This window comes from Lemur catta, chromosome 5, assembly GCF_020740605.2.
Source record: "Lemur catta isolate mLemCat1 chromosome 5, mLemCat1.pri, whole genome shotgun sequence".
NCBI lineage: Eukaryota > Metazoa > Chordata > Mammalia > Primates > Lemuridae > Lemur > Lemur catta.
Window position 1 is genome coordinate 24,105,443 of NC_059132.1, and position 27,109 is coordinate 24,132,551.

At 38.8% G+C, this 27,109-nt stretch overlaps 1 protein-coding gene across 2 annotated transcripts in view; it reads left to right on the forward strand.

The window, feature by feature from the left end:
* EBF1 (EBF transcription factor 1) overlaps nucleotides 1–27,109 on the forward strand; it is a 383,852-nt gene that overhangs the window by 274,108 nt on the left and 82,635 nt on the right. The window contains exon 9 of one of the 2 annotated variants that reach the window (XM_045551268.1): nucleotides 13,699–13,832. In XM_045551268.1, coding sequence (XP_045407224.1) covers nucleotides 13,699–13,832 — 134 coding nt within the window. The remainder of the gene's footprint in view (nucleotides 1–13,698; nucleotides 13,833–27,109) is intronic. The other variant, XM_045551269.1, reaches the window with a different exon arrangement.

Here is a 27,109-nt window from a genome sequence, read left to right on the forward strand (position 1 = left end):
ATAGAGGAGGAAAATGTATCTTTGGTCTTTCTTTGCCAAAAATCTTCTGGCTGAATCATCAAACCAGCTGTGCTCTTCCAGTAACTATCATGTGCAACAAATCTATAAAGTCAGACCTCATATTCCTCTACTTTTTAACTTGGGCAGAATCCTAGAAACTCTCCTTGATTTGCTTAGCTAAAGGCTTGTGGAATCCAATCCTTGTTGCTCAAAAGAAAAAAAAAAAAGTTGGGGAAAATGTTATTAAGGTACTGTTTTAGGATAACATATTTGTTAGTAACTTCTATTACTTTCTTTATGTGTGCAAAGCTCTATAGTGAACACCATTGAGGTGGATACTGTCCAGTTGAAAATGAAAGTTAAGGGGAATGGCCCTAGGCTTTAAAAATCTTTCCCATAGTGTTGCTGTCACTTGCAATGAAATGTTCAAACTCTGAGTGTGTGTTTAGCAGCCCAATTTACAACAATAGAAAAGCTTCTAAGCCTGGAAGTTTGGCAGTATTTTCAATGTTCCTGTGTTTAAATTGGCACCTGTGGTATTATATTAGGATGCCATTTTCTGAACTTGGAAATAGAAGAAGGTGGAGGGAGATTTTACTATAATTCATACGTGGGCCCGAGTCTTAGGGGGAAAATAACTTTACTTGGAAATAGAGTAGTAATATTCTGTAAAGTTAATAAATATCCACCCTCTATCTGGGGGATAAGAAATTGCACAACTAAGATTTTATGGGACTTCGGCTGTATTTGTATGATTGAAGAGAATCTTTTAGCCAAACTGAGCAGAAATTTCAGATAAACACCAAAGTTGAAGGGTAGTTTGGGTATTTTAAATATTTGACTATATCAATCAAAAGTATACTCTCCAAGTCTTAAGTTCAAGTGAGTCTCTAAGATTCAGCTACCTCATCTGTAAAGTGGAATTAACAATAACATATACTTGCCTACTACTCAAGGTTGGTATTAAGAATAATTGAGATGATGTGTACAAAAGCTCTTTGAGAACTTAATGCTAGTTAATTGTCAGGTATTGGTTAATGCAGAGTACTGTCTACCCAGTCTGTGAATAAATGAGGTCCTTGTCTGCGAGGGATGCATTGACTAGTTGGGTTGATTTGCCTACGTATATATGTGCCCAGCTAGACACATACACATATGCATATATTAAGATAAAATTTCAAGGAAAAGTGCAGCAAATAACAAATGAGTGGGAAAGACCAGAGGAGTTCACTAAAGGGTTAGTGTTTTGTAGACAGATGCCTTTGCACAGAAGATGGGTCTTTTGGACAAAGAAGAGTTTGGCTGAATAAAAGGTAGTGGTATAACCTTCCCCAAATATCGGTGGGAACATGCAAAGGATGTTCGTAGGCGGTGGACTTGGAGAGCTTGCCATCATCATCTTCGTTTTCTTCTTCCCCATCGTCCTCCTCCTCCTCTTCATCATCATCTCCCATTTATTTCTTGCTTCCTCTGTGCTGAGCTCTCTACACAGATTAACTCATTTAAACCTCCCAACAGCCTCATAACATGGGCTGTCTTGTAATTATTATCCCCAGTTAAAGCGGTAGAAATTGAGGCTTATGAAAAGTAAAGTCGTTTGCCCAAGGTAAGTGGTAAAGCTGGAAGGTGAGCCGAGGCCTCCTGAATCCAGAGCCAGTGCTCTCGACTGCTGCCTCCTGGTTGGGAGAGGCAAGAAAGGAGGCTGGAAAGGGAGAGTCATCCAGATTCACGAAGGTGGACTTGATCCTGTGTGCTAAGTTTTAAAAGCTGGCATCTGAGAAAGGTTAATCTGGGTTTTGGTAGGCAGACTGGACTTTGCACATAATTCATAATTATACAGTAGAAATGAATCACATCTTGCAGTGAAGATAGTACAGCTCAGACCCCAAAGAGTAAGGTTTGAGGAAGGTGAGTCAGTACTTCATGGAGTTTAAATGGAAGTGGAGTTCCCACTCGGCTCCTCTTGTGTGGGTAAGTTCAGTGACACACACTCCTGTGCTTATGACGTCACAGATCATCACCACGGAAACATCTGTGTTATAGCAAACGCTGGATTGCAGCGTCATTGAATGTGTCAGGGAGGAGAGGAAACTGGCTCAAAACGATAAGGCTCTCAATAATGAAATTTCACTCAAATATGTTAGTAATAGGAGCCTCGGTTGTGGAGAGAAATATAAGCAGAACTATTCCGAAAAGCACAAAGCAGGACTTGTGCATTATTAAAGGTTGGGCAAGGTTGATTTTGAAATGCTGCTCACATTGAAAACACAGTTTCCTTAAAAAGTCACTATCTATGCTGTCTTGCACGATGACAATAGAAATCCTTCAGGAACAGGGAACTCGCCTCCCAAATTGCATATAGAAAATCTTCTGCATAGCAAGGAAAGGCTAGCAGGGGACTTCCATGTGTTTTGGGAGAGGCCTTCAACAATCAGAAGCAAAATTGGCCGTGGTTTTGGTTTGTGTTTATTATTTGATGAGTCAGTGGCAGGATTAGTTGTGTGGCTACAGAAATTAATAACTAAAAGATGATCCTTGGCTCTCTGAGGATTTATGTAAGTTGCACACTGGTGGCTCATGGACTGAATCCAGCCTTCAGCCATATTTAGGTTTGGGTTGCATGGTACTTTAAGGGATTATATATTTGTTGCTGACAATTAAAAATAAAGAGATTTTTTTTTCCTTAAGAGTAGAGGAAGGGAAAAAAACAAAGAGATGTTATATGAAAATCTAGATTTGCATATTTCCTTTATAATCAGAAGAGCTGGTAGTGTCAGACCTACATTTCCAAATTGCAGCAATTAGGTCAAACTCAGAAGTTGTGCTCCTTTTGGATGGGGCACATGCTGTACACTGGGCCACAGTCCCTGCATCTCCCATTGCGCTGCACCTCGCCCATTTCATTAATTTACCTTCTTTCTTGGCCCTGAGCACATTTGCTTTTGTGGTCCCTGTTGGAGGAATTGGAGACTAAGTATTCCTAGCACAGTTCCTGATAGAGGGAGGGCACCCCACTAATGGTAGCTCTGGTTAGTCTCTATCAGTTACGGGCTCAGTTATCTAAACTTGATCCTTAGATTAATGCTATCCAATAGAGCCCCTGTGATAATGGAAGTGTTTTGTCCTTCTGCCGTCACCAGCCACTGTAACTATCGACCACTTGAAATGTGGCTAGTATGACTGAGAAAATAATTTTTATTTAATTTTAATTAATTAAAAATTAAATGTAAATAGCTTCATGTGGCTAATGGCTCCTATGTTGGGCAAAGCTGATTAAGTAATGAGATTGAACAACCAATCAGCTGTCCTTGTTTCGTTTAGAATGTAGAGGATGGACACTAGGGCTGTGGGTGTGAGCTCACTCATAGCTCCCATGGTCATCCACTCCTAAGAAGGGAACTGCCCCTTGTTACCTGACTAGAATGCTTGTCAATGTAAGGAGCCAAAGACATGTATTTTATGAGATGTTTACAGTCACATGTATACCAGTAAACCTAAGTCATCTTAAGCTTGAATAGGGAGCCAGGATGTGTGGCTCATGCCTGTAATCCCAGGGCTCTGGGAGACTGAGATGGGAGGATCACTTGAAGCCAAGAGTTTGAGACCAACCTGGGCATCATAGCAAGACCTTATCTCTAAAAAAATAAAAATAAAAATAAAAAAATTAGCTGGGTGTGGTGGCACGAGCCTGTAGTCCCAGCTACTTGGGAGGCTAAGGAGGGAGGATCACTTGAGCCCAGAATTTCGAAGGTGCAGTGAGCTATGATCACACCACTGCACTTTAGCCTGAGCAACAGAGTGAGACTCTGTCTCTAAAAAAATAAAAAAGCTCAAATGGAAGTTTCATCATTGCCCCTGACTGTCCAGTTAAGGGAACTACTTAAATATAATAATTATACCTATGTGTGGAAAAGCCTAAATTATTTGATGAGCTGCTTGACCCTGCCATTCATGACAGCGTAAAGCTGAGAGCTGGTGTGAGTGGGGGAACTCTGCAAGGCCCACGGAACTCCGCTAGACTGCTAGAGGGTTGCTCTATTCTTAGGGCTCCACATGCTGCCGTCTCTTGAGGTTTCCATCACAAATGCACTGAGCACATCTAGTGATCGTGGTGCTATAAACCTGCCTCAAAGTAGGATTCTAAAAGACCCCTCTCTCATGCAACATGTGCGTTCATTGACAGCTTGTTTGCCTGGGAAGCTTGTCACTGGCTTTCGCCACTGAGTCCAGTAGTCAGAGCCCTCCTTTGTCTTTTTCATAGAGCTAGAAACCCCAGAAGCATCTACCCAGCTCTGGCCTATTGGTGACTCACTGGCCTTTGTCCCGAAACCTGTCCTAAGCCAACTTTTCCAGCTAATAAGTAACTTCGCTGCTTCTAGGGATATATTCATGGGAGGCAACACAAATATCAGCCTTTTTCATTCAAGATGAAGCTCTGAATTACGGCTCCCCCCTCTCAAAAAAAAAAAGCCCCACCAAAAAAAGCTTCCTGAAAAGCATAGAAAACTTAATGAAATTGCTAGAAACAGTTGTTACATCTGATTTTGTCAAATGATGACTGACATCAAACCTTTTTTAATGGAAAAAAAGAACAAAACATACATGAATATCTTCTGCTTGGATCATTCACCCAATCAGAGTTATATATCATCTAATCTTATAGTTAAATTCTGCTGAGAGGATACTACGTCTTCCTTTTTTTCTTTTTAATCGTTATGGACAAACATGGATGTAACCCCCTACTGTAGCAGTGAGTTGAATGAGTCCTAGAATTCAATGGGAAGAGAAAGACAAAACCCTCTAACAGAAAGTAGATGCTACGTGCTTTTATATTTCTTCTCAGCAAAATCCTTAGCAAAAATGTTTTCTAGAAAAAGACCAAGATAATATCAACTGAGACTAACCGATGAAATGTTAAATTATCTGCATACATCTATGTTTTTAATGCTGAATTTAGTCCTGCTCCCAGACAGAAGGAGGCTAAAAATTCATATTCAGATAAGGAAAGGCAAACCTTGGAGAACAGATGGAGTGGAGTTCAGCATAAAGGTTTAATCCTATCAGGCCGATTCCTGTATGGCCATCTGGATAATCCGGCACACACATTCAAGGCCTGTTAAAAATACGACTCCAGCCAAGATTAACGTCACAGATTTTCCACTAGACTTGCTCATATTTGACTTTATGATTTTCCAGGCCCAGGGAGATTGCTTGTGAATAAAGACTCGAGTATTCCTTGAAGAAGCCGTTACATGTTTTTTCTTTTAACCTGAAAATTGTTTCCCCTTTTTACAATATTGGGTGTCCATTTTTGGAAGGTTATTTTCATTTCCTTTTCTTCCCTGGCTTTCATTTCTCAAACTTTTCTTATAACAGGATAATAAGGAGAATTGGGCTAAAAATAGTTTTGTGCATGAAAGTTCTCCTTGTCAGGAAGAAAAAGAGTTATTTACTTATTGTATAATCAAAGGCAAGTGAATTTACTATTGTTGCAACAAATATCACAATTGGATCCATGAATAATTCATTTTGAAAATTCTCCTACCCTCCATGATAATTTTCCCCCATTGCTTCGCAATGGAGTGGCTGACAATCATAGAACAAGAAGGAAAAAAAAAGAAAAGAAAGAACTGATGGCAATATTTGCCTTTAGATGCTCTAGGATTAATATTTTGTACATTTTAATTTTGGATTTGGTAGATTAAACATGAGGTGGAAAACAGTGTATTCACACCTTGAGTTATAAAATTCTGAGCTTCTGCAGTGTATTTAGCAAACAATTTTTGCATATTATGAAACAGTGCTGTGTTGCATGTTGTTAAGTCAAAAAGCCTTCAACAAGTCTTTCAAGTGCAATTTAGAAGTTACAGGTACATCAAAATGTCAAGATTTTTCACTGCTAAATTGTTAAATAACCCTGGGTAATGAACCTGCATAGAGTTCTGGATCTCTGATAGACAAACTCAGAAATCCAAAAGTGCTTGCCCTGGAATTCAGATTACAATTGTTACACTGTATTTCTGTCCTTCCCTTCCTCAGGTGCTATGTTCAGTTTGTTGAGGAATTTTGCTAATTCAGAATAAATAAGAAATCTGTAAAATAAACAGAAAGTAGATTTAATTTGAACTTAGTCTATAATTAGCAAATAGCATAGTTTGGAAGTTAGATACTATTTCACTATGTTTAGGTACATCTAGATATCCACCCCCAGCTAAACTCTACCTTAATGTAGTAGATGGACATTGAAGATACGTTTTCAACTAGTGACTACAAATTTTTCCTTTTCTCTTTTTCTGTGAGAGCCATTAATGATGTCAAAGCAAAGGGCTTTCTTGCCAAATGAAGTCACTTTGGAATAAAGGATGAAAAACACTTGAAATTCTCAATCTCCTCATTTAATATTTAATAGGTTTAATTGCATCTGGTATTGCAAAATCTCTATATCATGGATTACATTTCTCCTTAAAGTGACAAACACACCACACACACACACACACACACACACACACACACACACACACACACACAGACTCTTTTGTATACGTAATACATGATTCTTTGCCAAGTAATATCTAGATATTTTGGTGGACAGGGCAATAAATGCAAACCAATAACAAAACAAAACAAAACAAAAAACCTAATAAACAATAAAATGCTTAACTGCATAATGCAATTATTGAAGAAAATAAAGGCAGGCAGAAACAAATCCCTACTAACACAAGTTAAGGCAACAGCAGAAATGTTATAAAGACTGCTACACCTTGCATGAGGAAACTGTCAGATTTATTTGTTTGTTTGTTTATTAGCTGAGTTTATTTGTTTGGAGTCTGTGGTGATATTAGCATGCTGAAAGTGAAGTTTGCATACTTGGGTGCTAGAGTTCAGGTCAGGCATTATAACTGCTACTGGTTTCTAAAGCATCTGGTTGGGGAATAGGTAAGCAAAGAATAGATTTGCCTCCTGTACATGCTGAAAATATAGAGGACCAGTCTTCCAACTAGGGACAAACCCTCTATTTGTCCTCCTTTCTGCCTAGTAGCTGCTAGTTTCAGGATCAAAGAAGGCAGGTTGTGGTGCTAATGAGCTGTGAGCAGTCAGGAAAATCATTCACTCAGAAAAAAAAAAAACAACAGCAAAAACAATTGTTCAGATTGAACAGGAAGAACAGATATCTGTGCACTGAGTTTGGGGGGGTATTATCTTTGAAACAGGGTTTCACCCAAGTACAATATCACCAAAATCAAGTAGATAAAAGACAGAAAAGCCTGAGATTTTACGAGGTCACAAATATCCCGTAGAAATGAGCTGAGCTCATGGGTTTCACGTTTTCTGCCAAGTCTCAAAAATTTGGGACAATAACATTAAAGTCAATTCCTCATTTCTGAAAAGTTTCCCATTAATATTCATTCCAGGCAAATGAGATCCTTAAAAAAACATTCTACTTTGGAAGGACTGATGCCAAGTCCACCTACTCAAGTACATTTTGCTGGATATGTTAGCAAGTAGCTGAATTAGAAGTTCTTAGGAAAGTTTTACAATAAACTACGTAATCTGGAATGATTCGAGTATAGGATATTTTAGTAAATACACTCTGGTTAATGGGAAACTTATGATAATAATAATAATTATAGCACCAACTCAAATACTGTGTGCCTGGCACATAGTAAGACAATGAAACACAAGTAGGCATTTTCTGTACATTTTGTTGGAACTCTACGAGGTGGGTACCCATGTGGAAATTACAGCTTAAAAAGGGTAAAAGATTGTTTCAAGGTTGCACTAAGTGGTAGATGTGGAATTTGAACAGCTGGAGCTCTTGCCCATTTTCAAATATAGTCATACTCTGAATGTTAAAATCAACTTAACATAATTTCATCTTTCCATCTTTACTGAGAAGCCGGTAAAGGCTGGTGCCAACATCTTTACCTCCATTGTAAGCATCAGTTATCTGCTTTGTAGAAATGCTCATTAATAGAGAGATTTGCTTAATAGAATTCTGGAAAAGGAGAATTTGCATATTTCCATATATCATACACAATGGAAATGGATAAGAACCTTATAGCCACTTCAAGATGGAATTTCATCTTCAGATTTACATTGAGATTAGAAAATTTCTCAATTTGTACATTTTACCAACTGGCAGTGTTGTTTCTCCAGAGGATTTAAATACAGGAATGGAGGGGAAAAAAAAAAAAAACACCAAACAATGCATCTCTAATTAGGCTTCCATAATAGGGCATCAACTGTCACAAAAGCCTCATTTTGGGGAAAAGATATGATAAATGTTGAACCCAGGTCGTCTATGTGGCTACCTCAAACAAGTGAGGTATTGATCAGAGCAGAGAGAGATTTCAGAGGCAAAAATAAGAGCAGCCCCAGGGCCCTGCTGAGAGCTGCACACACCACTAATTCACCGCAATGGGCAGGCACCTCTGAGCTCAATTAACCCTTATTCCCAAGGCCACCCATAAACCCCGAGGTAAACATGGCTCTCCTGGCCCTTGCCTTCTATCAGTGAAATAGATCATTCCTATTGGAGGCTGAGATGTGATTCCAGCTTATAAATTCACCTTGCTAATAAAGAGGCTGATGCTCTCAGTGTGAGTGTGCAGGGACATTTTAGACCACTGAGGGCATCCGTGATTCCTTCTGCTGCCTTCCATGGCTACTGGAAGGACATATAAATGCTCTGGAGGAAGAGCAGGCCATGGCAAATGTCCCCTGGTGAAATTGTCTGCACACAGAACATTAGTTGTTAAATATGTACTGGAGCTGAACGATTTCTTTTCCTTTTTTTTTTTTTTTTTTTATTCTTCCCTCTCTTTTCCTTCTCACCACGACCATTGTTCAGAAGCAAATTGGAAATCTGGTAATTAGGCCCTGACTCACGGTGTAGTATTAGAGTCCCGAGCCAAAGTTCAACACCCTGAAATGAAATTTAAACCAATTAATCTGTTAGATTTTTATCGCTTGTCCGTGTTTTCTCAGCAATTCCCCCAGCACGTGGCCTTTGATCAACTCTCATACAAACGCTAAAATGTGTGCCTGCTGCTAGCAAGATGGGAATGACATTAACATGGTACTCATAAAACAATCAGAGCAGAGAAGCCCTCAAACAGGCAGGGCATAGTAATATTTAATAAAAGCACACACATAATCTTCAGAATTAGCATTTTGTGCCTTGCAGTACCTTTGGGAGAAGAGCTTTTATTTGTGGAGTGATCATTATTATAACAAAGAAGAGCTACCTAATAATTTCCACTTTAACTCTGCAATGTGCCAGGAGCATTTCAGAGCCATTATGCTAAACTGTGGTGGGGTAATCATGTTATTGTCATAGTTTGAAGGAAGGAAAATCTCCTCTACTTTGGTGGCTGGTGAGGGGTGGGGGAAGGGATTTAAAAAAGAGGCAAAAGAAAAAAAATACAAAACCCTAAACTTTTATTTTTAAATGGGACTTAGAACCAGGAATTGGCTTACTGGTCTTGTGGATAAAGTGTAAAAGTGTAAAAATTCATTGATGAAGAAGAAAGAATCTTTTACTAATTAAATCAACAATTTGCTGGTAAAAGTGGTTTTGTATTCAAATACCATCACCACCCCCTCAATAATACTTTCTTGGAGATAGAATTTTATTGATTATTACATCTCTGGGCTGTATTGAACCCTTTTGTAAGTCTTTTCACTCTGAAATTCCACTGAATCCATCCGCTGTGGCTGTTAAAAATGATCTTTCCCTGCTTCCCTCTGTTTCTCTCTGGGTATCTTGAATGAAAGGAAAACAAGTCCTGGGCTGTTTCAGATGTTCTCTGCGTTTTCTCAGAGAAAACCTATCCAAAAAGAAGAGAGAAGAAGAGGCCCAGGGCCCGTTAGTCAGCACAGCTGTTTGTTTGTTTTGTTTTGTTTCAGTGTCGATTTGCTCTAACAAGTACAACTGTTCTCTCTCCCAGAATTAAATGTTCTGTTGTTATTTCATGTTTTATTATTATAACAGTACCTTAGTAAATACTCATTTAAATAAGTCAAGCTATACAGATGTCTATAGAATAAAAGTTAATAGTCTCCCTTTTCCGTCAACACACTCTAGTCACATTCCCTTCTTAGAAGAACCCACTGGGGACAGCTGATGCCTGCCTTTCCTTCCCAACATTTGTCCATCATACCTGTTCACATATAACTACACAGCCCCACATGCACTATGCACCATCATGGATACCATTTTTTAAATAAACAGGATCACACTTTTCATTATTTTGTAAATTGCTTTTTTCACTTACTAATATATTTTGACATCTTTCTACATGGGTTTACAGAAAATTTTTTCATCCATTTAATGATACTCCTAATATTCCATAGTATGGATGTACCATAATTTATTTAACCACTCCCCTATTGGGCACATGTAGACACTTGAATTTTTTGCTGTCATTACTGCAGTGAATATTTGGGTGCCTGTAGCTTGGGTACCACAATTGTAAGTATTTTCAGGTCTGCTTTTAGTATTGTAGGATCCTTGTGACTGGGATAAAAGTATGAAATGGCAGCCTGTGAGTTAAAGCTAGCCCATAAACATTGTCTTTGGCCTACACATTTTTTAAAAATATTGAATTAGTTGCCAACATTTAAAGATTAGAGAATTTCACATAAAAATCTGGATTCCTGGCTTCCTTTGAAGAGGAAGCCCAGGACACACTGGGCCTGCATTTGTGTGGGGGTCACCAGAGCTGGAGCTAAGCAAGGCTGCAACCTCCAATGGGGCACATGCAATTCACCAGCATCCTCACCACTTCCCAGTGCTTCCCAATGCTGGGTGCCAGTAGCCATTCATCTCATGCTTGCTCTGAGACGCTGAGCTGCCGTGTTCATTTGTGTTTCTTGCCTTGGCCTACAGGGATCTGTGAATTCTTAACAATGGCTCTTGGGCCCCATTCCCTTTAGCCAGTCACAGTGTTTTCTAACTTGCATTATTGGTTCATTCTGGGGGACTTCCATGTAGTATTGGATATTCAGCATTCTTGACCTCCAGTTACTAAGTGCCAGTAGAATCCTCTCCCCACCCTCTTGGTGAGACAGCCCACGAATATTTTTGATGGGGCGATCCCACAAAGCTTCCTCTCAAGACTAATATGTCATAACAGATGTATAGGAGCACCATTAGAACCCTTTGGGGTCTAAACTTAGGAAGGTCTGCATGACTTAATCTGATCTAAGAATGCCATATAGTCTTGAAGCAGGGATAGTGGATGGTGCTGAGCATACAGGTAGGATGGGCTTAGGAGCATGTTACTCTCCCTGTGGTACTTCCCTCGAGGCTTTTTTTTTTTCTAAAAAACTAAGAAAGTGGTGTCAAATATTGTTTTCTTACCAGGTTATCTCTGGAAGCTGGATGCTCTTTTTTTCCTCTGACTAGTTGACATATAGCTTTGCTTCTGAAGAGTTGCTCATGGTATTTGAAAACATTACCACTTTCCTTAGGAAGTGTTTGAAAGCACATACACACACACATGTACTTATATGGATTCTGTATGCTACAATTAACAAATGGAAAAAAGAAGGAAGGGGTCAAGACCAAAATCAGTTGGTTGACCATGCCATTATAAGGCCCTTCCTGTAGGAGGGTTTCTCAAAGACACAGGAATATATCCTTCTGCCTCCTTTTGTGCAAGGGTGAGAAAGCCTGGAGTAGACCATATTTATCTAATGGTAAATTTTTTAAAAATATTCAAATATTCAAATATTCAAATATTTTAATTGTGCAATTAAAAAAGTAAAAATGAACAGAAATCCCAAAGCTAATACTGATAATAAACACCAAGACCATTTTGAGGTGTGTGTGTAATCACAGGGTCAGGGATTATAATGGCACCATTGGATTCCATGCTTTGCCATCATATAGGACTCTCAAGACCAGTTTAGTTAAACTCATATCCCCTTCTTCTCAGAAGTCAGGGATACTGCAACACCTTTTCTAGTTCATTCTAGCAACTAAGTAGATTGAGTTATAAATTAAGAATTAAGATTTTGGGATACAAAATGTTTCCAAACTGCTTATATTTTAAGAACTTTACACAGTTGTTAAATATAGTTTCTTTCCTTTATAAATTGTTTGAAATCATAGATCATATTCTACCATTGGTTTGGGAGTACTTAATCATGCAGTTAAACATTTTTACCTTTAAAGAAAGCTTTTGTTTAAGAAAAAGTCCCATGTCTGTGGAACATTGATCACAACTTCTATGTATGTTTAAAAAATTAGACAAGAATTTTCAAGTCAAGTCATTAATCATTTGCATTTTCTTGATTAATTATTTTGTTTTTGGGAAAAAGTAGAGGAGAAAAAAATCATCTGAACTGCCCAGTTTTAGTTGTAAATGCATTGCTATGAGTTCAGCCAGCATGAAATGTTTAGTTTGGATATTTCCAAATTTCTCTGTGCAAATTTTAAGATTAATTTGAATGGAAACCCATTCTACTTGTTTGTGTGGTGGCACGTGAGCAGTGGTCCCTCTGGGCCGGGCTTAATATTTTCTTTTCTTCTTGCAAAAGTTAAAGCATGACATTTTGCCAAATTTGACAAAGTCCAATAATTTTTTGCCAGTTTTTTCCCCCCCCCCCGTTAAAATTAACTGGTGCTCTCATTGGCTTCAATGCTTGGAAAGTCAGTCTTAGATACATAATAAACTTTTTATTAAAGAGGAGGGTCCCATTTTGTCTCGTTGCACAGTGTCTCCCTTGCTTTAGAATTTTACTTTGTTGTTGTTGATAAAAGTAATCATGAGAACAGCAGCATGACATTGTGAAGTTAAAAATCCTCAGTGGCATGAAGGTGCCCTCAGAAATATTTCAAAAACAATCCAACAATTACACGTATGTCCAGCAATTCTGTTGAAAGTGTGCCATGCTCATTAAGCAAACCACCTCCAGTCTATTTGGAATCACAGTATTTGCAGATTATTTCCCATCTCCAAGGGCCATTTCTAATGGAAAGAGAAGAGAGATGAAACTTTCAGAAAGTCATTTTTAGGGTTTTATGCCTGGGAAAGACAACAAATCAAAGGTCGTGGGGACTCTGCGGTTCAGCCCTCAGTCAGCTATTTGGTTACGTAATTCACCCCAAGTGGCCTGGATTTTTTTGCATCTATAAAATGGGATCCATGACATTTATTTGAAAAAATCTTGATGATTTTTAATGAGAAAATGTTGCTATGTTAGTGTTACAGACAGAAGTCATGGATTGAGAATCATTTTCCTCTCTGGCTTCCTCTCAAAAGCTTCCCATTGGACAGAAATGTTTATCTAAAATTGTATATATTTTCTTTTCAGGAGGCATATTTAATTATGAATTCTATAAGGCTTCTGGTATGTTCCAAAAAGTCACTCATTTTTGCAAAAAAAAAAATCCTTAACATTTCATAAGTTAAATTTTACTTCTGTGTTTTATTTCGTAAGGTTTCAGGTTTGATAGAGATTTGGGTAAAAGATATGTATCCTAACAGAAGCAATGAAAAGAATGCTTTTAAAAACTGAAGTTGCACCCTTAGGTTTCAGGTCCTAATGTGGCTAGGAAATGCGGGGATCTTGAGGGACTTTCTGTGAGTGAAAAGATAAAAGATTTTTTTTTTCCTTTTTTTCAAGTCTCCATCATTAAAGTTTGGTTCTAACAGCAGACTCCTTCTCTTTTTCATGTGTGTTGAAAAGCAGCTACTCCCTGTATCAAAGCCATCAGCCCGAGTGAAGGATGGACGACGGGAGGCGCAACTGTGATCATCATAGGAGACAATTTCTTTGATGGGTTACAGGTCATATTCGGTACCATGCTGGTCTGGAGTGAGGTAGGTGTTGTCTGAACATTAATATCTAATAGCTTGATCTAGTTGAAGATACTGTCTATACTTGAATTTCTAATAGAATGTATAGAATTTAGTGGTGCCGCTCTGGGTGGGCCAGCGCCAGTCTGCAGAACTTTGGGAAACCAGGGAAGGTGGATTGGGGTCACCAGGAGGCAACACTTTCTGCTGGGGTGACTTCCATCCTCTGGGCTATTAGCACCAGGAGAGAACTTCTGTTTTGTAACTTGTCCTCATGGGCTTGCCGTGGTAGTAGAAGTCCTATCATATATTGGGAAATGGAAAAGAGAGATAAAGTCACAAAATATATAGGAAAAGCCCATTCTGACTTTGGCAAGGCTGTAATCTGTGGATGTTCTTTAGGCAGAGTCTACTGTAGCCCAATCTTCAAGGAACACCTTTCAAATGATAGTAATAATCGAGGTGTAGGTGATTCTTGACTTATACGATGGATCTTCATCAGAGAATAGGTGATTTGCTAGGGAAACCTGGAAGAACCCAGAGCTTTATCCAGCCCTAGGGATTTATAGCGTTCGGATATCTCAGTATATGTCTGTGACCATATGAAAATGACTATGCTCACTTTGCGCAGTGCTTTCCAAGCATGATGATCATTTTTTTAACCTGCCACTTAACTTGCCAAACCACGACCAGCATTAGCCCGACTACAAAACATGTACATTACCATTATTACATAGATGCCGTGGCAAACTCTCCATTGCTTTCTGCATTCTGATACTTGATTTCTTAGCCAGCATGCTCAGATCTCCTTCTCTTTCACCTCACCAGAGTTTAGAATAAAAACAATGTCAGGGCTACAAGTACCATAGGGCTCACCCATCCCACTTGTTTTATACGTACATAGTCACTTTATTGAGACTTACTGTATGCTAGAAAGCATGCTGAGCTCTTGACATAAATCATCTCACTCTTCTCTCCATACTAGGAGGTGCTCTTAGCATGTATTTTTTCTTGATAAGGATACCAAGGCTTAGAGATAAATAGATACAGAACCAGAGAGCTGCTCCCCAAAGCCCACAGAGTGTAAGTGATATGTATGTGACCACACAAAGATTTCCATTTCTAGTTGTTCTCCCACGGCACCACGGTTTAGCCCATCTAGGTATTATAAATTTGTGCTTTTTCTTTAGAGGGGCCAACAGATGAGCGAAGAGTTAAGACTGTGCTAGTTGGGTGTGTTTGTGTTTCCAGAGCAGAGCCTGTCCTTCTTTGTAGGCCTTCTGTGTACACTGCTCACTGCCAGTAACCCACTGAGGCCAGCCCCTTGCCAGCTTGTGCTGCCACTGCCCTGGTATTTCCCACGCAGCCAGCAAGAGGCATGCACTTGGCCAGGGAATCAAAGCTCTCATAAAGCTGAGTCAGAGATGGTCGTCTCAGTCCGCCCAACTAATTGTTATCCAAATTGGAACATTTTAGGCATGAAAGGTAGACTAAGCTCCCCTGCTGACTGCACCCCATTTTTTGTTGGATCCATTTGGTTGTAAATTATAAGGGTCAAACCCATGGCATGCGTTGTTGCCAACCTGGTGTCTTCATCCTGCTGGAGACAGCAGTCCTCACAAGGACAGTCCCTCCCAGATCTTATGGGTGTGTCTTCATCCCTTTGCATCCCCTTTTCTGTTGCTTCTCATGGAAGTTGGGAGAGGGGAAGAACAAATATAATAGGGCTCCTTACTTCATGTCATTGCAGTCAAAGTGAGGCCTGAGTAGTGGAGCTTAGAACTGACAGTGAGTCTTATTGACCCTCTGAAAAGAAGGTGGGTTAGTCTGACGCTTCCTTTAAAACCTTGTGCCTTCTTAGCCCAAGTAGACCTCATTGGATACAGAACAAGGACACACCAGGAAATCATTAATTTGACTTCTGCCTTGCCCCTAGTCAAGGTCCCCTGTTTCCTCTTGGTTCCCTGTTGTCTTGACCTTTTTTGGGAACAGCTAAGGGAGGTTAAATCTCTAACTTAGACTTATCCAAATTGCTTTAAAGAATCTGTTTCCATATGACAAAGTGGATGGAACTCATGGAAAGGAAAATCTAGCAATATCTTTGTCCTGTTCCCTCCTCTCTCCCTCCACTGCCAGTGTGTTGCATGTGCCAAGAGCCCCTCTTCACCACGCCCCAGAAGTCAGGATGGGTCCAGCCAGGAGGTGAGAGTGGAGAGTGCAGGCTCCTTCCTCCCTCACCCCCTCCTGCCAAACTGCTCTCGGTTGTAGCTATGTCGTAAATCAACTGTGACCCTGTCCTGGTGGAAACCTACTACATAGTTTCCCAAAATATTTGAGCAGATATTCTTCTAAAATAAGCAAATCCAACTGCATTAGCTGTTGAGTATCTGGATGGAGGACTGTAAATTGGGCTGTTATCATCATGATTGTTCCAATGTCCAGAATAATGAGGCTTGCAGAAGTGAATCTTTTTTTTTTTGTATTATTCTAAACTATTACTATATTTAGGTTTTCATACAGGCTATTTGGCACACATGATTTTCTCTGCCTCTGTTGCAGGGAGAGAATTTGGTACTGCCCCAAATAAAATCCATTGTATAATGGTGAGAAATTGAGAAATAGCTCATACTTACTAAGGGTTTATCATGTGTAGGCACTTTATGGATATTACTTTATTCCCATGATAGCCCTGTGTTAGATACTCTTGTCATTCTGATTTTACATATGAGTAAACTGGGAATCAGAGAAGTTAAAAAACTTTCCCAAGATTGCATAGCCAGATAGTGCTAAAGGTTGGGTTGGAACTATACTGTATGTTTTTTAAAGAGGAAGTAAAAGCCCTAGTTAATAAGAGAACAAATACAGTCTTGAGAAAGGGGAGAATGACAGAATGAAAAAAGGGAGATGTCTCATAATTCAGGTGGTACAGTAGCAGAAAAGTAGTAATAACAGTAGTACCAATGGTTGCTTTTAATCAAATAAAATTATGTAAGTGCCTTTCATTTTTGTAGGAGAAAAAAAAAATACTAACCAAGTTTGAGGCCATTTCTCAAGGTTTACATTGCATAGAATCGGAACTTGACATTGTGAATATTTAAGAGAAGACAGGGATGAAAAAGCTAAAGAATTTAGAGTGTGACTGATACTAGCTAACATTCATTGAGCGCTTAGTTCCTGCCAGGCAATATGCTAAGTGTTTGGTATGGCCCTCGTGTGAGCCTCAAAACAACTGTATGTGATGTTTTTATTTTACTGATGAGGAAAATAGAAGCTTGGAAAAATTAAATAAGTGGTTCAGTTATCAAGTGATAGAGGTGGGATTTGAACCCAGACAGTCCAACCCTAGGGCTCTCCTTCTTAAACTTCCATGATTTAAACTGTGCCACGATTTTTATCCTAGGGTTTTTCATATCAGACCAAGGTATTATGCTCACCATTGCCAGGATGTCTTGTGCTGAAGGCATCTTAACAGCTCCTATCACCTAACAAGGTTAGGCAGAATTGGCGTGTATACAATCAGAGAGGTAAGAGGACTCCCCTCCATTTTCCAGTTGTATATGTTTGTGGTTGGTACCACTGAGTCCTAGGAAAAATTTATCCTTACGAAGTAAAGGATACAGCCTTGTGCTAGGGCAGGACAGTTAAAATGTCTGGGCCTCGCCTCTAGAGTTGGACCCTTATCCATCCAAAGTCTTTGCCCCCAGATCACATGATCTTGAGATTTATGCCACCTCTAAGATCCAGTACTTCTAATTTTAAGTAGACATTTATCACTTCTCCATTTCCTTAACTCTATAGCCCAGCACACCCGGGTCGCAGGCTGGTGGGCCAGGACAAGCAGACAGTGCTTTAAATTAGCAGCTGATGCTATTCTTTGGAGCTTTTTTTAGAGAAAGAATTTTTAAAAAGAGCCAGAGAAAATAGGCCTGGGTCAATTTACTCTCCTCTGTGCTCTTCCCCTACCAACCCAATCTTTTGCAAATGAGTACAGGTCAGTTAAGCTCACTGACTGCCCCCTGAGGGTGGGGAGAAAGAAAGGTGGCACTTCATTGCTCCAAAGTCAGGGCTACCTTGTGCGAGCTCCCAAATTCTCATGGCTTTCTTGTGAATTTGGTTTGCCATCTTTGTCACTTTTCCTTTATTGTTTCTTGCCCTTTCTCCTCTCCTTCTTTTTAGAAACTAAATTATGTTACTGATATTCTTGCATTCCTTACCCGGCCTTACTCCAAAAGTCTTTTTAAAAAAATCTTTGCAGGGTTTTATATATAAATCTAGGAAAACCAACAAGGTTGATGTGTGATAATGTTTAATGTAGGTGGAGATTTTTCTTGACCAGAGATACACTTGGTTGTTTTGCTTTTCCACCAACATATGATTTGGAGCAGGGAGAGGCTCCTGCTACTGGTTTGTAGAACTAATCGTTATTGTATATATCCTCTGAATTCCTCCAATTTCTAAACAGTGAGTACTGAGTACTGGTTGGCTTGCCTGCTGGGTGTCTAGCACTGGGTTAGGTACTGTGGGTAATTAAAGTTGGGCTTTGTGGGATCTGGTGTTTTATTTGGAAAGACAGCTTGCTCCCATGAAGCAAATTAGGGAGTTACATAATATATTTATATAATCTAGTATTAAATTGGTTTAAAATTCAAGGCAAGGTTCTAGAAGGCAGAGAAAGTGGTGTAGTCAGAAGTAGACTATCCAAAAAACCAATCAAGTTCCTATTATGTATGGATGGATCTCTGTGCTAGGCACCATACGCTCTCATAACCCTTTTTTTTAAATCATGGGAATATCTGAGAGAATTGATGCAGCGTAAGGTAGTTAAACAAACTGTCTTTGGAAAAAAAAATTCAACAATAGGATTGGGAGGGAGCAGAGAACAATATTCCAAGCAAGGGTTTAGATTGTGTGGGGTAGCAGAGGCCAAGGAGCCAGTTGAGAGACCATGATATTAGTTGTCCTTCCAGTTGTCTAATCAGAAAATCTAGATTTAGTTCATGTTAGTCACTGGGTCTCAGTTTCCCTATCCGAAAATGGAGGGCTTTGACTAAATACTCTTTGAAATCAGTGCTATAATTCTAGTAATTCCTTTTAGCTAGAGTTTATTCTCCTGAGAAGCTCCCCAAAGTAACAAGGGAGCAGTGGTGGTGAGTGCGAAGCAACTTCTTTTCTTCCACTATTGTTCTTTTCTTTTATAGCACACTTGCAGTGCACAAATGCCATGTTTATTTGCAAAAGGATTCTTTGAACTTCAACAAAACAATTTAATTAGCCACAAAATTGGATCTCCCTATTGATACATCTTCAATCAATATTTTTACTCTTTATGCATCAGATTCTGGTGTCTGATATAAACCTGAGATTTAAACCACAATTTGCCCTACATCATCTTCCAGATAGTTCTATGGGATACTAGGTCCTGGGGATCTTAATAGATATTAGCCCTTGGGAGGTGAGAGGGAGAATTTTCCTGGAAAGTTTAGGAAATGTTGAGTCAAACAAATTCAACTGGTCCTTGCTCTAGGACTTTGCCGAACTTTTGAGACACTAACATGCACTGTGAATACTTAAGATTCAGTATTCAGCATATCCCAAACTTTGTGAACACAGAACCCTCTTTTTCAAGGATCACCTTCCAGGAAACTATACTGGCGATGGCTGAAGTGCATTTTGATTTCATGTTAATGAAGCCAAGTCATGAAGTGATTGGGCTGGGATAGATGTGAGAAAATCATCTGAAATATTTGCAGTGTATCATTTAGATTAGACCAGGAATGTTTAGAGTCATTATTCTTTAATGCTGCAAGGCTTTGAACAAAATTTCCCTCATATTTTGCATCTGGTTTTAGTCAGTACACACTTGGCATTAGATGCCATGTGATTTTCTAGGACAGCTATATTTAAAGATTGCTGCTAACCACTTAGCTCAGATAGGAGAAGCCAAAGTTTCCTCGCGGTATGAGCCAATTAGCCTCACACAGGGGCTACACGTTGTCTTCTTCATCCAGATGAATGTTGCATTCCCAGAGGTAGGGAACGAAGTCAGAGGAAACCACTGGGGAGACGTGTGGGTGAATATAGTTGGGTAATAGCAGTTTGCGGGGCTGAGAAGCAATTTTGCCACTTGAATCGCAAAACTGGAAAACAAAGTCTTAAATGCGGTTCTTGATTTCTTTCTTTCTTGCTATGTGTCTCTACTTTCCATTCTTTGTACACATAGCTCAGAGGAATGATTATAAACAAAAAGAGGATTTGCTTCTCTGTGATATTAAAGAGTGAATGACTAAAACGCGTATCTGTATCCCACCAGACGTTTCCCAGGCCTTTTTGCCCAGCCTTTACTTTTACTGAGCCACAGGTAAAGTCACAGAATTTTGGGGGCTTGGAGAAACCTTTTCAGTCATCAAGTGCAGCTTTTTTATTTTGTGATGAGAAAGAGGCTGCAGAGTGGTTCAGTGACTTGTCTTGGGAGCATATTAACTATTTAATGCTGGGATCATAGCCCAGTCCTCCTGACACCCAGCCTCATCTCCATTTAGTTTTCGGTTATACCAGGTTTTCTCGTGAGATTTCCATAGACTTTTAACATGCTTTCGTAAATTTAACAAACCTTCCCAAATTGTATACCTAATTGCACCAGCACGCTAATGATTTATCTATAAATATGTAGATATGAGACACAATTCCACTAAAATCAAAAAGAAAATTAAGATGGAGAAAGACATTATGCCAAATATCACCTTTTTTAAAATTTCATAATAGAAATTTGATTCAATGTGAATAGTTGTGCCCATTTATTTTACATATGTTGAGGCTTACATGTATAAATTTAATCCAAAGTTGATTAAATGCATGGATCTAAAATAATACCTAGTGACCTAATCTTTCCTAAATATATATTTCAAAGTCAATATTTAACCTATACTTATTGACCACCTATCATATGGAAGATGCTTGATGCAAAATTATGAACTTTATTTGTTAAAGAATAAAAAAAGCAGTCTGAATCAGTTGCATTACCCTCTGAATATGACTTTGAAGGACAACTTTCAAGCCCAAGTAATTTTATGGGGAATCATTTCTGAATGAGCCAGCATGTTAAAAAAAAAAACAGATAAAAATGATCTAATGGTGTTTTTAATATGGTTACACAGTTCAGCCATGCTCACTTTATTCCCAAGAATGCTTTAGTCTATATTTTTATTTTTAATGACTGAGGCACTTGAAATCTATTTTCTATGTTGATAATTATGGGATAGTTAAAAAGGACTTAAAGATGACATTTTCAGCTAGTTGTTCACAGTATGTTTAGGAGATACAGGTATGTGCCTGTAACTTGAAAAAAGGAACCACAGAAGTGTGATGTGTTTCTAATTTTAATACGAATCAAGGACAGAATTTACACCTGGCTGCAGTCATGTGACTTTTATGAAGAAAATGAATATCCATACAGATGTATTCCTTTCCTAAGTGTGGTAGGTGCCTGAAGCCCTGAACTTGCAAGCCTTCAAGCCTTCTTCCTTACACATCCTTTGCTGGCTGTCTCTTTCCTAAAGCCACAACTCCTTAATTCGGGATTCAAGCATACCACCTGAAGATTCCGACTTTCCTTTTTAGAATTGTCACCCACCATTCATCTTGACTTACGTTCTGGCCACATGGATTTGTCAGCCGCTCCTTGTGCCTGCAGTGACTTTCTCCCTGTCTCATTCATAGCCTTCCTCCCCCCCAGAATACTGTCCCCTCCTTTCTGTGCCCATATCCCCCTGCTCTTTGAGATCCTGTAAAATATCACCTTTTTCTGTGAAATCTTCCCTCACAGCTCCAGGTATAGAATATTTTCTCTTCTGTCTAAATTCCCATATTGTCTTATCTCTACCATATTATGTTCCTATACCTTTAATTACCTTATTTAACTATTGTGATGTAGGGGCATGCCTCTTTCTTGAAGGCAGGATCCATGCTAAATTCAACTCCATCTTGTATAGTTTTTAGCACAGATCTTTGCACATTAGAAGTATTAATGAAAATTTGTTGAATGATACTACTTCCCCTTTCTTCTCTTTTCTTCATTCAATCATTCATTCCAACAAGTGCTCCGTATTAGCAACTGTTGTATCTGACGATGATTCAAAGTGTCAGTACTAGATAGATTGAAAGTTTTTGTTAATGCATGTGTGAATAGGTGGTTTCTATTTAGATATATCTGTTGTATAATAAGTATGCACATAAATACCTTAGTGTAAATCTATTGGTGATGGTGAAGACTAAGTAGTAATAAAACTAACCCTTGTTGAGTGATTGATATAGGTATGCCTTTCCCTAGGCTCACTACAGGTGTTATGTTAATTTATATATTAACACTATAGATAGCTAGTTCCTTCCCTGTGTCCTCCCTGACCTCACCAATAACGAAGCTGAAGGTCACAGAGGTTGAGTGACTTTTCAAAGGTCCCACAGCTGGTTATGTGCAGAGCTTGGATTTGAACCAAAGTCCATCTGACTTCAGAGTCATCTCTTAAGCATCCAATATGAATGTAGTAAAACTCATGTATTCAGAGAAGTGTTATAATTGCCTGAGCTCTCCAACATTGAGCATGAAATTAGAGCAGCAAAAAATAAATAAATCAAATAAAAAACTTTGGGGTAACCAGAACCATAATTTTTAACAAACTATGTTATCTGTTTTCCCAGGTTATAGCAAATGAGAAGAGCAGACTAGAAGCAGGTTGTGTGTAGAGGCAGGTTGTTGGATATAGGCTTAGGGACAGCTGATGGCCTGACGTGTAGGGCAGCAATGGAAAACCTAAAAAGCAGACACAGAACTATATTACTGTGCAGCTCAATAATGACTGTTTGTAATGATGGTTGCCCTGAGTCATCAAGAAAGAACTTGCAATTATATTCAGTATATTCTGTTTAAAACAGCAAGATGTGTGCAGTCCATCCTCGAAAGACTTTTTGCAGAAGTAGTTGTAGGGCCACAGGATTAAAGGGGTTTGGCTTCAATTTTTTGTAGCGTTCACTTATATAGTATCTCTTAGTTCTTGAAAGAACATGTTAAATGATGAATTACTGATGATACGTGCAAGTATTAATGTATGCAGTATACAACTATGAACAGCACTACAAAAAATGTTAGAATGAGACTGTATATCTCATAGCATTGATATATTTTTTTTTCTTAGAGTTTTACAAGACTCCAAAAGTCTTTTGGTGAAAGGTGAATTCATTCTGTCTGTTCCACCTACAGTCTTTTGGGCCTCATATTTTTCTTTCCTAATTCCATAGGCAAAGATTCTACCCTGTAAATTGCCAACTTTGATAACAAGCATTCATCCCCTTCTATAAATGCGTCTGGCTTTCCTTTTTCTTTTACATTTTAATTTTCAAACAAACAAGCAAGGAACACAGGACCCTGAGCCAGGCCTGAGTAGGGAGTGATGTTCTTTTTTGACTGAATTTAGAAAAACAAGCCTTGAGAAAGAGCTCATTGTGCACTTTCAAACCACTGGGACTGGCGTTACTGGTGTCTGACCCTCTCCTTCTGGAATACCCTGGACCTCAGGAACTCACCAGTGCGTTTCCAGCTCCCAGATGGTCAGGATGGGATCCAGCCTTTAATAGGACCCAATTGGCACGAGATCTACATCCTGGGAAGAGAGTTGGAGAAAGTTTATTTAAAAAATAAATTACAAAATAAATAAATAAATAAACCCACAAAACCAAAGGTAGTTGAAGCATAATGTATTTATTTTAGACTTTTTCTCTCAAATCTGTTATTTTGAAAGATGATCGTGTTGTTTTGTTTCCTACAATTAACTACATTGATTTAGGGACCTGGTTAGATTCCTGGTCAGAAGAACTGGGCAGTATATTTCTGTGAATGCTTAATGAGGATATCAGGAAGTTTGTGTTGGTAAAGTAAAAATTTTTTTGTTTTTTTTTTGTAAAAAGAAGTCTCAATGGAGTGGTGTTGATTTTTTTTTTTTTGTAGATTCATAAGGGACTTTATTGAATCTTCATCTTAATTATTAGTGGTAGCTAACGGTGTCATGATATTTATTCATTCAATGTTCAACAAGTTTTTATTGAGTGCCTAGCAGTTCCAAGGCCCTAAGCAGTTCCAAGGCCCTGTTAAACATAGTGAAAGCAAGAAAGGCCAAGTTCATATGCTCAGGGGCTGATATGCTACTTGGGGGACACAGACCATAAATAGAAGAGTATCTCTACATCTCTCTGTCTGTGTCTATGCCTATATCTATGTTGACAGAAATTTCAGACAATGTTAACTAATACTGCTGACTATTCAAAAGCTAGGTTTTAAATCCCCTTTTTAACTCAATTCCTGAGACTTCAGTTTTAAAAGTCTCCTTTGACATTCATACATAAAGTTTATCTTTGGGGATTCATGTGACTCAACATATTTTGCTAAACATTGGTTTAAAGTTATTTTCTTGAAAGGACGAAAGGAAACCAGAATGTTTGCGAAACAGTAAATGCCTCCGCTGGCTTTCTCTCACGTTCCTTGAGAAATCATATACTGCCTTTGAGACGGGCAATTCTTGGGAATGAAGGAATTTGTGTTACGAAACCCAGAGAACTCTGATTAGGGAACAAACCAAAATACACTGAGGGACTCAGGAGAGGAGCTGGCATCCTCTAATTTATGTTGTATCCGCTTCAGGGAACTAGAGATATAACGTGGAGATTCAGCCAGTACAGTCGCCAAGAATATATACTTTCCATATTTCAGCTTCCTTTAGGAACTCCTAAAAATAATACTGTTTAAATGCCATGTCTAACTACAAAAAGATAAATGTTTCAGAGTGGAGGGAAAACAAGTTTGCAAGTTTGGTCACTGACTCTGTGATATCTCTTTAAAAATCCTTAGTTTGATTTTGTTTCAGAGCTTTAATTATGTTTTTATGTTACAGTTTCCTTATTTAAGTGTCTGCTTCATGTCCATCACTCAGTACCCCCCTGCCTATTTCGAAAGAAATGGATATTATTATCCTAGTTGAGGAGGAGGGAGAATGCTGTGAGCATTATTAATACATAAATTAAAAAATTAATCTGGAAAGGGCTTTAAGGTCCCTAGAGAAGCCCTACCCAAACACAAAGCATATTTAATATTATTATCAGCACCTCCACAGAGCAGATAGAAGCTGGCACAATATAAGATTGGTAAACTAAGGCACAGAGCGTGGCAATGGGTGATTGGGCCAGCCTTAGAATCTAGACCCCTGGGTGGGTAACATCAAAAAAGCACCAAACCAGTGCCCACTTTCAGCTTTTTCTAGTCATAAATGCTAATTATTTTTCCAGAGAAGAAACTTTTCCTTCCTTTTACTCCTTCTCTTTGAGTCTTTGCTTATTTTGGACTTTTTTTTTTCCCTTTACTTTTTAGTGTTGAAGGTGATTAGGTTAAAATACTAAATCCTAAGACTAGTAATGAAAAATCACTGGTGTGCTTTCTAGTAATCCCAGTTATTTTTTGGCTTTGTGGCTTGGAACTCCAAATTGCGTTTATTTTATATAGTCCCACTGGTTGGAAAACATGCATAAAGACTTATCTTGGAATTGCTTTTTTGTTTGGCTGGGGAATCATTTTCAGCTTGCCTTTCTTTCACCAGTGAGAAAAGTTGTTTTGAGTACCCATTATATTCCCAGGACCTTTGAGGGTTTAGGAGAAGCTGAAGAGATACAATCCATGCCCTCGAAGGTGGAGATAGGATGCAAAGTACATATACCAGGACTTATGGAAAAACAATAAACTGTAGTATGGGGAGACAATTGTGGTTGTATAATGATGGTCATTAGTCAGGCCGACTTGCCACTTCCAGTTGGTTCCCTGATCATGTTTCTTAACTTTCTTGAAACTCGTTTTCCTCATCTATGAACTAACTAACAACCATATCTTCCTCCTAATACTGTAGGATATAAATCCCTGAAAGAGCTTAACACAGTGCTTGACATACGGGGAGAAGACAATGAAGGTCACGATTGCTGGATCATCATCGAGGTCATTACCTTCATCAGTTTAGGGAGAACTAGAGTGACACACACAATAAATACTGCTTGCTCTTAGAGAAGACAGCAATTCCCAAGACTTGCCCTTTTCCCCCAGAATACTACAACATATTCCCAGTATTGTTTTTAAACATTAGGTACTCGCATTTACCTGCTGTGTGGGTCAAACTTTTGATGCTACGAGAAGCTTTCTAAAACCCACTTGGAGAGTTGTCCTCTCCTCTTGCAGACTGTGTGGGCTGCCTCTTTCGAGTTCCATATGCACAGCTGCGTGATGCACCAGGCACTCTCTCCTGATTCCAGCACTTCTGTCCAGGAGAGGCCCCATTCTGCTGCCTTTGTGTCTGGGCTTCATCTTCTTCACGGTCACAGCTGCTTCACTCTGCACCCAGAGGCCTCACCTGGCCAGCCCCCTGCAGGGCTCTTCTGGCCCTGAGCTCTGAGTCTGGGGGAGAGAAAGGGTTTGTGCAGGCAGCTCAGAGGGGTAGTTGCTGCAGCACATCCTTGGCGTGCAGGCGGCCTTGCCTGGGCCCTGCAGAGACTACGTGTGTTTCATCTTAATGCCACGCTTAAAAATTATTTCTTCTGAATGTAACATTAATGCATTTTTATTGTTGAGTGGTTGGAGAATTCAGAGAGGCATGCAGAAGAAAATAAAATTACCTATAACTTTACCATCTAGAGGTAACTTCTGTTAACATTTTGATGTTTTTCCTTTATGTCTTTCTTTTATGCAAATATACGTCTAATTCTTACATAATCACATGTAATACATATTGCCCCAAATTGGTTATTATTCTACTTTTTATTTTTAGTAATATTTTTCTCATAAAAAAGTAATAGCTTCATATGTACAAATTTATTTATTCCATAATTATTTACATGATTATTATTTCCTGTACAAGTTTGGGGAATTTATACATACAGAAATACACACACGTAGGAGAAAGCGAAAGACAGAGAAGATAAATTTTATCTAATATTGTCAGTCCAGAAATAAACACTCCTTAACATTTAGCATAGATCTTTTGTGGATTACTTTTTAAAGTATTACTTTTTAAACTTTTTTAAATATCCCATCTTATCACTTCTCACAGGAGTCACAGACCTGTATATATCTTCTTCTTTTTTATCGTTTAGAGGAAATATAGACAGTGGTCTCATGCTCATATTGACACCTGAGTGCTTGAGACAGATAATTAATATTAAGAGCAACTTGGGTCAAGAATGAGAGTTAAGTATTATCAGGTTAAGAGCAGTGGACTCTG